Consider the following 16,116-nt stretch of genomic DNA (forward strand, 5'->3'; position numbering starts at 1 on the left):
CGGACCGGATCAATATTCGAGTCATCCGGGCTATCACTAGCACAAATGTTTTGACTTAAAACTAGACACTAAATGTCACTTTCTGAGTCTTACTTTAGCCATATTAGGAAAATTACCCCGCCTGCTGTGGCCATGTTTTTCAACTGTCGGGAACCATTTTCAAACTCAAGTCAAGACATTATTAAAACAACTATTCATACTAAATTCCTTGAATATTGGTGTATATATATATATATATATATATATATATATATATATATATATATATATATATATATATATACATATATATAATTGCATAGTGTAAAAAAGCTTGTTTCTTAAATGTGACCTAGTGCCCTATTTTTTATACTTACGTGACAAGGTTTCGAACTTAGCCAATAAATCTATCGGAAAAAGATTCTGACCAAGTTTACAAAGATAGGAGAAAGACACATATTTAAGACGGACGCACAACACATGACGCACAACGATGAGCGGAAAAATGATTTCACAAGCTGAAAATGAATCAAGTTATTTCAGACAACAAGTGTGAGCATTATAATTAATTTTTAGTAAAAAATGGCTTAGCAAGATTATTTCATTAAAACATTAATTCAAAGTTAAATATCAACATTTAATTACTCTTTTAAACACGAGGTTCTTGAGCACTAAGGCACTCACTAAATTATTCTGAGAAGGACTTAAGAAGAATACAAGTTAGTTTATGCAACATAAATAGTTCATTCCTGTGCGCATTAATATGTCAAACTTTTGATAATTGAAATTAATTCTCGACACAAATTACATATGTATATATTATAACCTAAGATTAATTTATGAAGGATAAATTAGTTAGCTGGTAGCTGGTTACATATCCTGCAAAAAAGATTGTTTAATCAATGGTCAGAGAGCCACAAGTGAATAAATAATTGATGAAATTGAGAAATTCCAATTAGAGTTAATTATAAACAAAATGTATATTGGATGAAAGTTCAAATAATGTTAATCTTAAACAGTTCTTCATGTTTTACTTGGTTAGAAACAATGTTATTTTTTTTAAACATATACTTATCTGAAGTAATTGCAATATTAAAAAATATTAATTCAATATCATAAAACAGCTGGGTTGTAATCCATGTTTCTCAAGCTATCATCATAAAACCACACAACATCACAGCGAAATTTTGTCCCAATTTTGAAAAAGTACCAGTACCATACTATTCGAAAAAAATAGCGCGAAAACTCCTGAAAATGGGATAATCCTGTTTTGAAATCTTAAGATAGGAAATTTCTGGTCTTTTTAATTGCTTGGTATAAAGAACACAAACCTATTCAATCCTTTTTTACAAGTAATGACTACCGAATACGCTTATGGAAATACCCTAGTACTCCCTTTATAACGATACTTTCCATTTCACGTGTGCAGGCACGGATTGAGAACACAGAAGTAAAAAGAGGTATTTATTATATATATATAGTTTATATTGTATTATTTAAAGTTAAATATTAATATTTTTTCTAATGAACACTGAAGCAGCAATACTTGCAGACATTATTTATCTTTAAGATGTATATGTTTGTTGCAATAACAAAGGTTTATTTAGGATTTTCGGGATGCGATGCGATACTTTATTAAGATTCGGAAATGTACTCCTAACTCATCATTATACAAATTGAAATGCGAATATTAAATTTATCAAGGGCATTAAAAATACTAAGAAGAAATACATTCTCATTAAAAATATAAATATTTTAATGAGTGACCGTTAATCATCGTTCAATCGGGGGCACCATACTTTCGATTTCGCTTTGGTTTACAAAAAGCTTATCAAGATAAACAACAAATGTTCGCAACCATCATCGTCATCAGCAGCAGCATCAGCAGCATCATCATCATCATGATAATCATCATCGTTATCATCGTTATCATCATCATCATCAGCATCATCATCATCATCATCATCATCATCATCATCATCATCATCATCATCATCATCATCATCATCATCATCATCATCATCATCATCATCATCATCATCATCATCATCATCATCATCAGAATCATCAGAATCATCAGAATCATCACAGCAACCACCACTTCCATCATCATCATCATCATCATCATCATCATTGTGAATCATCATCATCATCTCATAAAACTACATCACTATATAACTATCTGATTCAGTACTTCTGTAATGGTAGTAATCATCCTCAGAAAAAAGATACATCAATCGGTGTTACAAGACTGCATGTAGAAAAGTTAAAAGCTACATTGATACATCTCGTGACAGTCATAAAATGTGACTTGAAGAGAGTTAACTAGGTTTCCATATAGCTATAAAAGGAAAACTGACCCGACCGCTGTTGGCTTTGTTTTTCAACAGACTAGAACTATTTTCGAACACCGATGATTGGACCATACACTTGTCTTCTATGTTGTTGTTTGCCTCTAGCAATAAAGAAAACAATCCCCCCGGGCGGCCCCAACAGACAGGAACCATTTACCGGCTCGGGCCGGATATCATAATAAAAAATGCCATGACCAAGTTTCATGAGGATTTGACTTCAAATATTACATTAAAAGTGGTAATAGGGTTTTACTATTTGGAAATTGCCCTGCCAATTGGCGGCAATGTTTTTCAACGAACCGTAGCCATTCAAGATTTTAACAGTAAGTGTGTTGCTGCTGTGATAGCACCAAACTGATGAATATCATCAACGTCACAGGAATATGCTATTCTGATTTGTTTGAAATAATAGATATACGTTTTTAACTTTTTTACTTTTTTACTATCATGTGAACTGTGTATTAAAGTGCTTTTGTTTATGTTAAATCCTGCATATGTTTATCAGAATATGATTAATATAAACATGCGAGTAAACTCAAACAAAACGCCACAACTAGGAAACTATTTGATAAAAACAATATCATATTTATAATTACCACTAAGCAAAATGCCTTTTCCATCTAGTTTCAATGATTGCAGCTTGTTGCACGATGACAGGTCAAACTCAATATGAAACGCAGACTCGCCTCTTGTTGGTGAGCTCTCTATTAAATCTATCGTCATGGACAGGACATTGGACTTGTTATTTGTCCATATGCTGTGCAGGTCTCGCATGTCGTTATAAAAGTTAAAATAGTACACACTGAGTTTGAGTAAAATATTCTTTTGCTGATTGGCAACAGCTTCTCTGTATCCTGCTAGTATGACCTTTTGAAGCCCAGAGCGAATGATTGGTTGCAAATAGTAATCACTGAGTTTGAGTACACTATCCTTCTGCTGATTGGCAACATCTTCTCTGTATCCTGCTAGTAGGATGTTTTGAAGCCGAAAGTAAATGTGATGCATTGCTACATCGTGTTCATCCATCATGCAAGAAAACTTATTTGCAGCCGACATGTTCAGTCCGCAGAGGAAGATGAACACCTGGGATATGTCAAGATATGCATCCTTGTGACGGCTGAGGTGTCCGGAAATGACGTCATCAATAACATTGGTATTGCATGCAATATGATAAGCAGCCAGGAATTCCTGAATGCTCTTATGAATAAATGAAAATGATGAAGAAGATCTTAATGCAGATGCCTTGCGCGTCACTGATAAAATACCGGACTTCAGTGCAAAGTTCTCTTTATCAAGTTGACCTAAATTGAATTTCTTTAGTTCCGTAATGGTGAATACCAGAGCTTTTTCCTGTGTATCTGAAAACAACAAATAAAATGCCGCTTCAGCAAGTCTATTCAAGTGTTCAATATTGGGTTGTATGTTTTGGGTCTCTGTGAAACATCGATAAGGCGGCTCTTGAAATTCACTCGTTTCAATATTCGCCTTCTTGAAAAGACATTCCAGCAAGAGGCTGTATTTTTCACAAAGAGAGCCTTTCAATTCAGTTCCTTTGGTCCACGAGTGTACAATCAAACACAACATCATTGGGGAGTACAAATGCTCTAACAAGCCAAATTTATGTACATACGATTCAAATTCAGATTGTTTTTTGTCTAAATCTTGTCTACCCTTAAACTCTTTCATACACCTCAGGATTTTTCTGCTCACCTCAAACACGTTGTTGACTCCATCAAGTTGCAGCAGTTTGCAAATCTGCGAGTCAAGTATCTTCGCTTCTGTCATCTTCCAAGGTCGAGTAGTTATCAACAAAACGCAAAGACTGTGTACGTCGGCCAGTGTTGGCAGGTTGTGATGATCTCCAGTACCGGTCCATTCATCTAGACCATCAAGTAATACCAAGCAACGTTCACGTTTCATGATCTCATCTAGTAGTATGTATGCCTTTTCGCGATCTTCTTTAGATGAGAATATACTGTCAACTATCTGTGTATTTATCATTTTTTCGATTTCAAACTGACCAACTGATTCCCTTAATGTTACATGGAAGACATATGTAAAGTCTTTCAGAGACGTTAAATCGGCAAAGACATTAGAGTATCTCATCTGTGTATTAGATCTGAACCTAGTGATACTGTCGTCAATTGGCAGCGTCATCTCGGCTGATTGTTCTGATGTTATAGCACACCAGTCCATTACCAATTTTGCAAGAAAAGTAGATTTCCCATAACCTGCTTCCCCTTGAATAAATATCTGTTGGTTCGGTTCGGTGTCCGATTGGAAAATATTTTTGTATTTCAAAATTTGTTCACCAGTTTTCTTAAAATACCCTCTTTCCTTAGCCATAAGTTGTATTTTCAGCGGCATATAAATATCAAGTAACTTTTCCTCAGCCCAGTCATCCAATGGGAAGATATTAATATGACAGAAACGTTTTCTGTAATACTTCGTCAAAGCTCCAAGCATTTCTGAAATCATGAAATGGAAAATACTCAATATTGGCTAAGGATCACTTTTTATTTTCAAATTATCTTCAATTTTATATAACGTTCATTTTAAATTGTTATTTTGCAGGTGTTGATATTAGAATGACTGTTTTTGATTTTATTTTAATGTATTGATTTATCATTGATGAGTGACGCTGGCTGAATCTAGCTATGGTTGAACTTCAAATTACACATACCATAAAAAGTGATCCATAGAACATTTTGAATAATATATTTGGCATACATTAAAACAAAAGACTCTTCCTAATTATATTTAGAATAATTCAATACTTAAATCATTTTCGTACAAATATACCTAATTTTATAATTCGATGATTGCAAACACATGTGTGAAGTTCCATATAATACATGTAGTAGAAACAATGCTATGGAAAAGTTTCACGTTAACTGTTACCAGAACATCATGAGGACGCCGACGCAAACATAAGGATGAGTAGTATACATGTACTTTTGACTATTTGGTGAATAACCGAGTTTAAAAACGGCCTTTTTTATATCGAAGTCGTAGTGATCCGTATACATTTTGAAAAATTATTTTATTTAGCCCCAAACTCATATCCTCTACCTGAAGGCGAACAGAGAACTACCAAGTTATCTTGAATATTATAATGATCTGGGTTGACTACATATTTTACTCCCTGCAGAGCCTGTGCACAGCAATTTATTATCTGTATCCCAATCATCCAAAGTTGACCAGGACCACAAACAAATTTTTACCAGATGCAGTTCGGAATATTCAATGAATGGACATGCTAAAATCTGAGTAGAATGTGTTTAAAACATGTTCTATACTAATGTATATCAATTTACTTAACAATTAAATAAGTGGCCAAATACTATTTATCGTAATCGCAGACTATTACCAAGTGTGTATACTGATACGTGTAATTGAAACACGTCTTCATGAATTAGCTTGTGTTATCTTATACTGACATAGAATGCAATCAGAAAGTTATACCATTATACATAAGTGGATTTATATGTTGTTTTAGGTCATATTATCATTGGAATCGCATCAGTGTAATAATTATTATACTGTTATCAGGGCGTGTTTCTTTGATTTTGGGGAAAGGCACGGCCTTCAATTTTGGGGGAATAATTATATACAAAACTGAAATATGGAAAGGCATTTCCAAAAGTAAGCTTGACATTTGGGAATATTGCATCATTTTAAATATATTCTATTAGAGACAAAAGAAGGAAAAAAGCCATGGTTATATTTTACTTTTATCAAATCTATGCGTATACTTGTGTTTTTTGTATGTACAGCAAAACATTATTTTAGTTTTTAACATCAACATGTGTATGAATATATTTAATTGATCAAGAGAATTTGATTTGTTTGAAACCAAATGTTGAATAAAGCTAAATGTTTGCTGTTTCGAAATTGTATAATGAAATGATAAAACTTTTGTTATACCTTTACATGATTGTTTGTACGTTGTTTCAGTGAAATTTGTATTTCCAAACTGTTCTTGGATGCCCTTAATGCATTTTTCTGCTTGTTCATCTAAGCACTGTTTGTGTCTACTGGCGTGTTCATCTATGCCCTGTTTGTGTCTATCAGCGTGTTCATCCATGTTCTGTTTGTGTCTATCGGCGTGTTCATCCATGTCCTGTTTGTGCCTATCGGCGTGTTTATCCATGCCCTGTTTGTGTATATCGGCGTGTTTATCCATACCCTGTTTGTGTCCTTTGACATGTTCATCTATGCCCTGTTTGTTTCTTCCGGTGTGATCATCTATGCCTTGTTTTTGAATGTCGACGTGTTCATCGATATCCTGTTTATGTTTATCTGCCTGTTTTGCGAGCTCTTGCTTACAATTGCTCATAAAATCTTTAATGTTTTCAATACACAATGTTGTGTTTACTCTAAGGTCATTCACCGATGCGTCAACAACGTCTTTTGCAATACTTTTCAAGTGTTGTTTCAAAGTTGTTCCAACAGCATCCAGGAAACACATCATCTCTGTTGTAGTCAAAAGTAATGTGTCTTTTTCCAACTGTTGCATCAAATAAAAACAGTTATATTTAATCAAAAAAACAGCTAAATTTTAAATCAATGACATGTTTTCTTGATGGTAAAAGGAAGAAACAAATGAGTAAAATGGATGTGTATTTCAGTGAACTTTAGTTTCTCATTAGATACTTTACTTGGTACAGACAGCCAATGATTATGTTCTTTACTTGATATTGAAGGCAATGATAACTCATCAATTGCGTTTGATTATAATCAAGGAAAGGCGTTAAATGACAAGACATAACGCTAATACACTACCTGCGCTAATTTCACCACAGCATTTTTGGCAACGTTATCTTGACTGAGATGGCTTGAATCTTTCAGCAGGTTGTTCAATGTTGTGAAATAGTCTTGAAGATCGACATCAGTAACTTCCATTTGTGAAGAGTGCCGCACAGCTTTATGGACTTCACGAGCCTAGTATGGAACCACATTATCTTAAGATGTTAAATATTTTGCAAATGTGACAGTTTTCCTATTGAGAAAACATGCACATCAATTAGTTTGTAAGCGTTTGCATATCATATCGCCCCATTAGTGCAAAAAGTTACCATGTGCCTATTAATTTTAATGTCACATGGTGCATTTTTTGCACCAATGGGGCGAATGTAATGCAAAACAAACACGTCCTCTTTAAACTTCTACTATTTAATAGCGCGTCAAATATAGCTCCGCAATTTATTCAGTTTTATTTTTATTTTTTAGGAAACCTTTAAAGAAAGCTCATAAAAGCTAAGTTATGTACACTGTTCTTAGCCGTCAATTGAGTGCAATTCGTGTTTGTTGTGTTAGATCCTTTGAACGTAGAGTTATATATGTCAATTTCACATCATTTTACATTCATGTATACGTATAACTCCTGAAATACTATATTTAAGGTATTTGGTAGAAAATACACTACCTTTGTAAGAAGGCACTGGAGTTCTTACCTTATACAGGAGGCATGCAGGCTTGTTTAGGGTTGGCTTTCCCTTTGTTATTGGAAAAGAAAACTTGCTATTAAAGCGTGTGCAGTTCAGCATAAAACTGACGACGCCGTTGAAGTCTGTATCTTGAATCGATATCTTGTCAGCATATCCATCTGTTTGGATGTAACATTTCGCTATTTCCCAATAATGCGTTTTCCATAATGGCACAGATGTATTGTTCCAAGAACATTTTTTGTACCGATGTTCCTTGATAATTTCCTGGCAAACTTTATCACAAATCTGGTTTGGACATTTTTGGTTACGCAGTAAATTTGTTGTGTTACAGCTGGTGCAAGTAACTGATTGTGACTTAAGAGTTGATGTTACTTGGCTGTAAATGTGCTGGTGAAAAGTCTGAGCCTCGTTGTCAGCTAAGTGCTCCAAGCCAGACTTCGCAATGTCTATTGCTAGCCATGCCTTAAGCCAGTTCGACCGTTCCTTCTCCTTAAACACATCAGCTAAACTCGCCATAATCTGAACATCAACGAAATGGTCTTCATAGAGTCAACTTTTGGCACAGAAACAAGCCATTGTTCAGTGTTACCTATTAATCATAATTTAAACATGATTAAACACAGTAATAATTATATAGAACATTTGGGTGATAAGAATGCTCTACAATTAGAATATGTCCTCTGAAAGCTCAGATGGAAGGGGAACACTAATAAACGATGGCAGACTACACCATAAGAAATCAATCTATGAAAGCCCAGATTGAAGGAGCCACTAACTAACATACGCATAGGTTCTATAAAAGCTCAGATGAAAAGAGCAATTAACTAATAAACGTAACGTTGACAGACTCCGTCATAAGAATACATCATTTGAAAGCTCAAATAGAAGGAGCACATTAATTTATGCAACACTGGAAGATTCCAAAATAAGCATGTGTCAATGAAAGCTCAGATGGAAATAAAAAACGAATAAACATAATGCGCTGGCAGGCTAAACAATAATCATACATCCTATGATGTTCATACGGAAGGAGCTCACTTATTAACATATACCTGGCAGGCTCCACAATAAGCATTCAACCTTTGAAATCTTAGATAGAATAGTACACTTATTAACATAACCCTGGCAGGCTCCACAATAAAAATACAACATTTGAAATCTCAGATAGAAGAAGCAAACTTATTAACATAACCCCGGCAGGCTCCACAATAAAAATACAACATTTGAAATTTCAGATAGAATGAGCACTTTTATTAGCATAACTCTGGCAGGCTCCACAATAAGCATACAGCATTTGCAATCTTAGATAGAATAGTACACTTATTAAAATAACCCTGACATGCTCCACAATAAGCATACAACCTTTTAAATCTCATATAGAAGGTGTACACTTATCAACATAACCCTGGCATGCTCCACAATAAGCATACAACCTTTGAAATCTCATATAGAAGGAGTACACTTATCAACATAACCCTGGCAGGCTCCACAACAAGCATATAACCTTTGAAATCTTAGATAGAATACGCACACTTATTAACATATCCCTGACAGCATCCAAAATAAGTATACAACCTTTAACATTTCAGATAAAAGGAGTACACTTATTAACATGACCTTGGCAGGATCCACAATAAGAATACAACCTTTGAAATCTCAGGTAGAAGGAGCACACTAATTAACATAACCCTGGCAGGCTCCATAATATGCATACAACCTTTAAAATCTCAGGTAGAAGGAGCACACTAATAAACATAACCCTGGCAGGCTCCACAATATTCATACAACCTTTGAAATCTCAGATAGAAGGAGAACACTTATTAACATTTCCCTGGTAGACTCCACAATAAGCTTACAACCTTTGAAATCTCAGATAGAAGGAGAACACTTATTAACATTTCCCTGTTAGACTCCACAATAAGCTTACAACCTTTGAAATCTCAGGTAGAAGGAGCACACTTATTAATATAACCCTGGTAGACTCCACAATAAGCATACACCCTTTGAAATCTCAGATAGAAGGAAAACACTTATTAATATAACCCTGGTAGACTCCACAATAAGCTTACAACCTTTGAAATCTCAGATAGAAGGAGCACACGTATTACCATAACCCTGGCAGGCTCCACAATAAGCAAACATCATTTTAATCTCAGATAGAAGAATCATACTTATAAACATAAAGCTAGTTGCACACCACACTAAGCATACAGAGGTTTCAAGACACCAAAATTCTTTCATGTTGAGAAAGAAGATCGAAATTGATTCTTTTTTACTGGAGCAAAATTCCCTTCTTGCATCTATTTGACCCAAGAAAATCATGTCTAAAGAGTCTATATCAATCCATTCTAAGACCCCAGTTATCGGATTAATTGTATTCACCCCGTGGTAATTTTTAACACAGGGGGCTAGCGTGTGGCTATTTTATTAATTAGTGTAAACAATCATTTTGAAGTAAAAGTATCAAACAATTTCAACGAATCAATCTTCTCTGAAACAAAGGCACAAATACAATATATAATCAAAGTATTCAACTCAAAATGACCTAACAATAGGGTGCATCGCTCTAAAAAAACAGTCATAATTACTTCATCATTGTACGCAACTTCATAAACGTTCTTGAAATGTACATTTCTTGTTTTAATTTTTACAAATAAGAGTGGGTCAAATGTTTAAGAAAAACGCACGATCTCAACCTGCGTTACCTACTCTTCGTCGATTCCCGGCTATTGATTTAAAAAGTAACTAGAAAATGAAACGTGAATGTTATTTGAAAAAGAAAAATACACTAAAGTTCATAATGGTTGCTTCAACATCGGTGTTGATTTGCCAATCTGCGTTAAAACTTTTGATACATATCGCTATTTACACATAAATACGCCATAAACTTACATTCATATAAACCGTAATACAAAAACTTCATTGCCAATAATATGTATGTTAATTGCTTGTTTTTGGCAGTTTATGCCAACTATGATTTCCCAGCTTATGAAACGGTATGATTTGTCATTTCATAAGATTATTCGTATTGATTTCTTTGTTACTTGGTATATAAATAATACACTAAATAAAATAATTGAACACTGTTTATACGAAGTGAGTTTTTGTTACCAAAATTATCAACAAACAGAGTTTAATAATTGGCTAGTTGAAAAAGTTTGCAACGGCGTAATCGTGACCACAAAACGAACACTCGTGATAACAATATGCGTTTGACATACGTCGTTATTGCGTCTTTGCCTGTATCGCATTGACGCTGCAAGCCCAACACACAGATATTAGCGCAAGCACTTCAGTTAACGCATGCACTCGTCGTAAGGGCGCCATGCTCACATCGTTCGTTGAACCTTCGTCCGTCGCGCGATGTTTAACTAAATGCATTTAATGTGTGTTTGTTTAAGTGTGTGTGCGTGAATTCTTATGTGCGAGCGTGCTATCGTGCGTGCGTGAGGGGAGGGTGGTTGCATGGAAGTGTGCGTGCAAGTGTGTGTTTGTTTGTTTGTGTTGATAGTTACATATAATTGTTACAAAAACACAGTTACATGTAATCGTTGCAAAAGCAACATTTTGATAAGGGAGTACTCGTTGGCTTATACGTAGAAGAGGGTGTCATATCAGGACCAGAGCTTATTGCCACCGGTTTATGTTCAGTTGGTCAGTCTTGAGTTGCTTCAATCTGACACTTTCCGGGCGTACGTTGTTCTTGTTGTCACCTGTTTCATTTGTGTTTGGCCTTGGCTTTACCAGCCAAAATGTTAATTTGTCAAAATAAACTAGTTCGTTGGGCTCTTGTCCACTCTAGCGAATACGAATAGTTTTCCGTATCAAGGCCATGCCCCTCCACGAACTCTGGTCCTTTAAGGCGCAATGATGTTAGAATTTAAATTAATTGAATATATTGTAACGGTTTTATAAATCAAATCCTGTACACTTCATGAAAATAATAAGGAATCGATTCAATCGATACCCACACGTTTTCACTTATTCGTTACAGGACCAAACATTGTGTCCATCAAACCTGAACAATTATTGTTAATTGCCCTATAGTGTACATTACTTAGTTTTTGACATCTAAACAAAATTAAAATTAAATTCAATTGCAAAACCCTCTTATTTCGTTGTAACTTAATCTGAAAGTTAATTCGAGTGTGAATTTTTCAACGTTTTATCTGTTTAAAGCGACCGTATCCGATTGTTATGTTTACATTTTATTTATGCAATCTAACCCAACACATGACTTTAAACGAAGAAAAAGGAATGTCCATTATTAACATAAACTGCATTTTAAATATAAATATATCATACATCAAATATTGTCAACTTCAATAAATGAAATAATACGAACTGTTTTATGCCGAGACCGTCACGCTCATAATCATGTCTTGCAGTTTTAACAAAAACACAGTTGAGCCTTCAAAAATAAAAAAGATTTTCAGCGTTTATCCTTTTTTCGAAAATAAAGATTGGCCATTAAGAATTCTAAAAAATTAAATTGAAAACACAGGTTTAAACGTTGATGGTTACTTTTCAGTTGTAAGTCGCTTATCCACGCGCGTGAACTGTTTGTTATGTAGTTAATTGCATATATACGTAGTGCATTATCAATGAGTGTTTATGAATCAATACATATTATATAGCACATGTTCTATCTTTTTATTTATGTATGGTGCAATTTGCAGAATAAATAGCACGTATGAAGAATTTGAATACAGCACATGTATGTACTTTGATATTAATTATACTTCAAAAGATCATATGATACTAGTATGTACCATCTTATTGTATAACATACGTTTAATATAAGTCTGTTATTCTTGAAGTACATGGAATGCTAGCATTATAGAAAGATGCAGTTTTCTGTCCAATCATTCGAACCGCACATTTATAATTGATGCGTTTATGAAAATCTTACCACGATACGTTTCGGTACAAAGTAGACATGTCGGTAGCCTATTATGCCTTGAATTTAAAGAATTCATAAGCACATATGGTATTAATTCATTATGGAAAACTAAATATTTGTGGTATATGATATTGCAACGTTTGCTTTGCCGATTATGATGATGAAATTAGTAAGTATTATAAATATATACGTGTGTTCGAAAGTGTACGATATACGTACATTCCATTTGTTTTTTGTGATTAAGGGACTAGTTCAGAGTTTGGTGAAATGACAATTTTTAAATGATTGCAATATTTTCAAAAAAAATGTATGCTTTGTTTCTAAATAAGCGAAATAACGCTCTTGACGAAGAAACATGTTTAAAACATTTGCTCATTAACGGACACACATCATTCGTAATCGGTAAAATAATAAGTCGTGTGTAACGCTTTTGATCGATTATTTTAAAAATACGTAAATTATTATTATATCATTTATGTTTTGCTCATTAGTACGAAAGGCTGCGTAGAGCAGTGTTAATGTTTTGGGCTTTTGCTTCGCAACAGGGTATGCGTCCAAGGGACAGCGATACTGTCTAATACACGCTTTTTCTTGCCATTATAATTAGTTACGATTTATAGCAACATTATCGATTTATTGATAAACATTTCATTTGATTTACAAGAAATAAGAATACTGTGCAAATGTCCCTATAAATACTGACCAGTGAGTGCTATTAGCAAAAAGTTATTCAGCAGAATCCATACCAAGAGATTCCTGCAAAGAATAACATCACACGGTCAGCAGAATCCATATCAAGAGATCATTGCATAGAGTAACATCACACGGTCAGCAGAATCCATATCAAGAGATCCTTGCAAAGAGTAACATCACAGTTCGTCAGCAGAATCCATATCAAGAGATCCTTGCAAAAGGTTATATCACAGTTCCTCAGCAGAATCCATATCAAGAGACCCTTGCAAAGAGTAACATCACAGTTCCTCAGCAGAATCCATATCAAGAGATCCTTGCAAAGGGTTACATCACACGTTGGTTGACCGCCTATGGGTAATTTAAGACATAACATATTAAAGACATACAAACACAATTGACAATTTTCAAAAATGGAACCTCCATCTGTATGTGAATTTCAGGATGTAAATATGATTTCAAGTACTCTGCCATCTTTTAACATTGACTTTTCGTGTAAAAAGCAATATACCATTGGATTTCAAAAGAGGCGATATGTGCTAGGCAATTGTGTAGCCCTAGCTGTAAATGTGGATTGCCATTATATATATGCACCGCGCTCCAGGAAAACCGTTCTTAATGCATGTACGCGAAGCCTCGTCACAGCTTAGCTAATGCTTGCGCTAATCTTGGACGATACTGTCCGCTAGACAAGATTATCGTTTCAAAGTGAATTCCTCTACACAAAAATTACCATAAAGGCGAAAAGTGTCGTCCCTGAAATGACTCGGCGGACTGCACTGGCTTCTATGGGGCGATACTCAAAGCACGTTCATTAAACCCGGTTTTCCCAGAAAGGGACTCAATGATTTATTCCCCGTTAAACACCCCGTAATTTCGCATTTCTTGGGTATTCTAGTAACTATTCCATAAGAAACATATTGATGTAACTACTACACCCAAACAACGATGCCATGTTTAAGGTCAGCGATGCCTAATAAGCCGCGCCTTCTGCCTGACTCGACCTTATAACCTTATAACCTTTCGAAAGTATCATCAAAAGTTTCTTAATGGCTCATAAAAGGTGACGATCTTTAATTATTACCGATTTTAAAATAATTTTTGCATATTTTAACAATAAACGTTATCAATAAACAATATCTATATGCTATTGGAAATTACCATAAAAATGATCAATACAACTTGCTTTGAGCTCAAAATACAGTGTCCACCCATGTCAATTTTGTTAACAAATATTCGGTTTAGTTACATCGCTGTTTGCCGGTGTGTAGAAATACCGAAATCCCCGTAATTACCGAAATCCATGTTATAACCGAAATCCCCGCTTTACGAAACTTCAAATGTCAAAAAAATTCGTTGGAGTGCTTTATTATAGTAGAAATCAGTGATATAGACAAAAACGTAACAACAATTTAACCTTTTATGAGCCTTTAAACGGAAATTGATAAGTGCAGACACAAACATAATACTATTTTATAAAGGAATATACTATAATGACATTGAACTTAAAACTTTCAAAAATTAGATTAAGTGCTAAAATAGGACGATTTTGATGATCGGTAATTTCCGGAAATCGTTCAGCTATTACCGCCTCCATTCACTCACTCTGGACCCAACCGGCTTTTTATTGCATAACGTAGCACTCTTTACGGACACTCCGGAGATGGACGAAGTGTTACGATTACCATTTACTCTGATAACGTACGGTTTGCACTGTCTTCCTTCGCCGAGAAATAATACTCTTTGGAACAAAGAATAATCATGCCGCAGGGTGTACACTGAAGGTCGCGAGGTAGCAAGTTCACATCCCCATACCTGTTAGTATTTCAGTCGCGTTATGCGAAAACTGGCTTAATGCATGTGCGCAACATGTCATCCCAGATGAGCCTTTGCAGACTTCACAGACTAACATGGAACGAAACTGCTCGCTTTTATGGCAGTTTTCGTTAAAAGGAAGCTAAGCTGGAACGACAATTTACGGATATGCATTAAAACCTGGTTTCACAGAATGTGCTCATTGGTTAGACGCAAGTTAGCAACAAAACATCCCATACATGTTATTATTGGTTATACATTGGTACAATTGGTCAACATGTTATCCGCGTCATGCAAAAAGGGGTCTTATGTCATATGCGGCTGAGCATCCACATATTCTTGTCAAGAGCTACCCGCAGTCTGGTCTGAAGCTACGGTGGCCGCATATGGCATTAGACCCCTGTTCTTAGGACGCGAATTATGTAATATAAAGATAAGTGAAGAACAATCGGCTAACTAATAGCCAGCAGATAACCACAGCATATTATCCTATCTTTTGTTCTGAATAATACCTTGAAGTTGCGTAACCCGGATCTGTATTCACAAACCGATTCTAGGACATAAGTCTAAAAGAAGAATATTCTAAAACTGTCACGTACTAAAACTTCTTGAAAGTCAAGTCTTACGTGGTACTGAGTGCATTTAATTATATAATTCTTTATTAAGAACAATATGTTTATGATATAAGCACCAGTGTTAGCCTGAATGTATGAAAAATATGGGCTAGTATTATTGAGTATTACACTTTTCTTAAGTCTGAAAAGAAGTACGGGACCGGGACGTTAAACCTTTTGAGTCATTTGGTTTGATTTTTAACTTATCTGGTCTCGTCTCTAACCTGATATGCTATTTTCATCATCATGTTCGAAATTTTCCTTTATTGAAAAATAGACTGTCAACAGGTGTGACGTATTATTAGTTTCTG

General features: G+C 34.9%; 1 protein-coding gene across 1 annotated transcript in view; it reads right to left on the reverse strand.

Moving 5' to 3' along the window:
- The window catches only part of LOC127842298 (uncharacterized), a 139,321-nt gene that overhangs the window by 11,736 nt on the left and 111,469 nt on the right, over window positions 1-16,116 (reverse strand). The window contains exon 5 of the mRNA XM_052371729.1: window positions 2,930-4,801. Coding sequence (XP_052227689.1) covers window positions 2,930-4,801 — 1,872 coding nt within the window. The remainder of the gene's footprint in view (window positions 1-2,929; window positions 4,802-16,116) is intronic.

The sequence above is a fragment of the Dreissena polymorpha genome, chromosome 8 (genome assembly GCF_020536995.1).
Source record: "Dreissena polymorpha isolate Duluth1 chromosome 8, UMN_Dpol_1.0, whole genome shotgun sequence".
NCBI lineage: Eukaryota > Metazoa > Mollusca > Bivalvia > Myida > Dreissenidae > Dreissena > Dreissena polymorpha.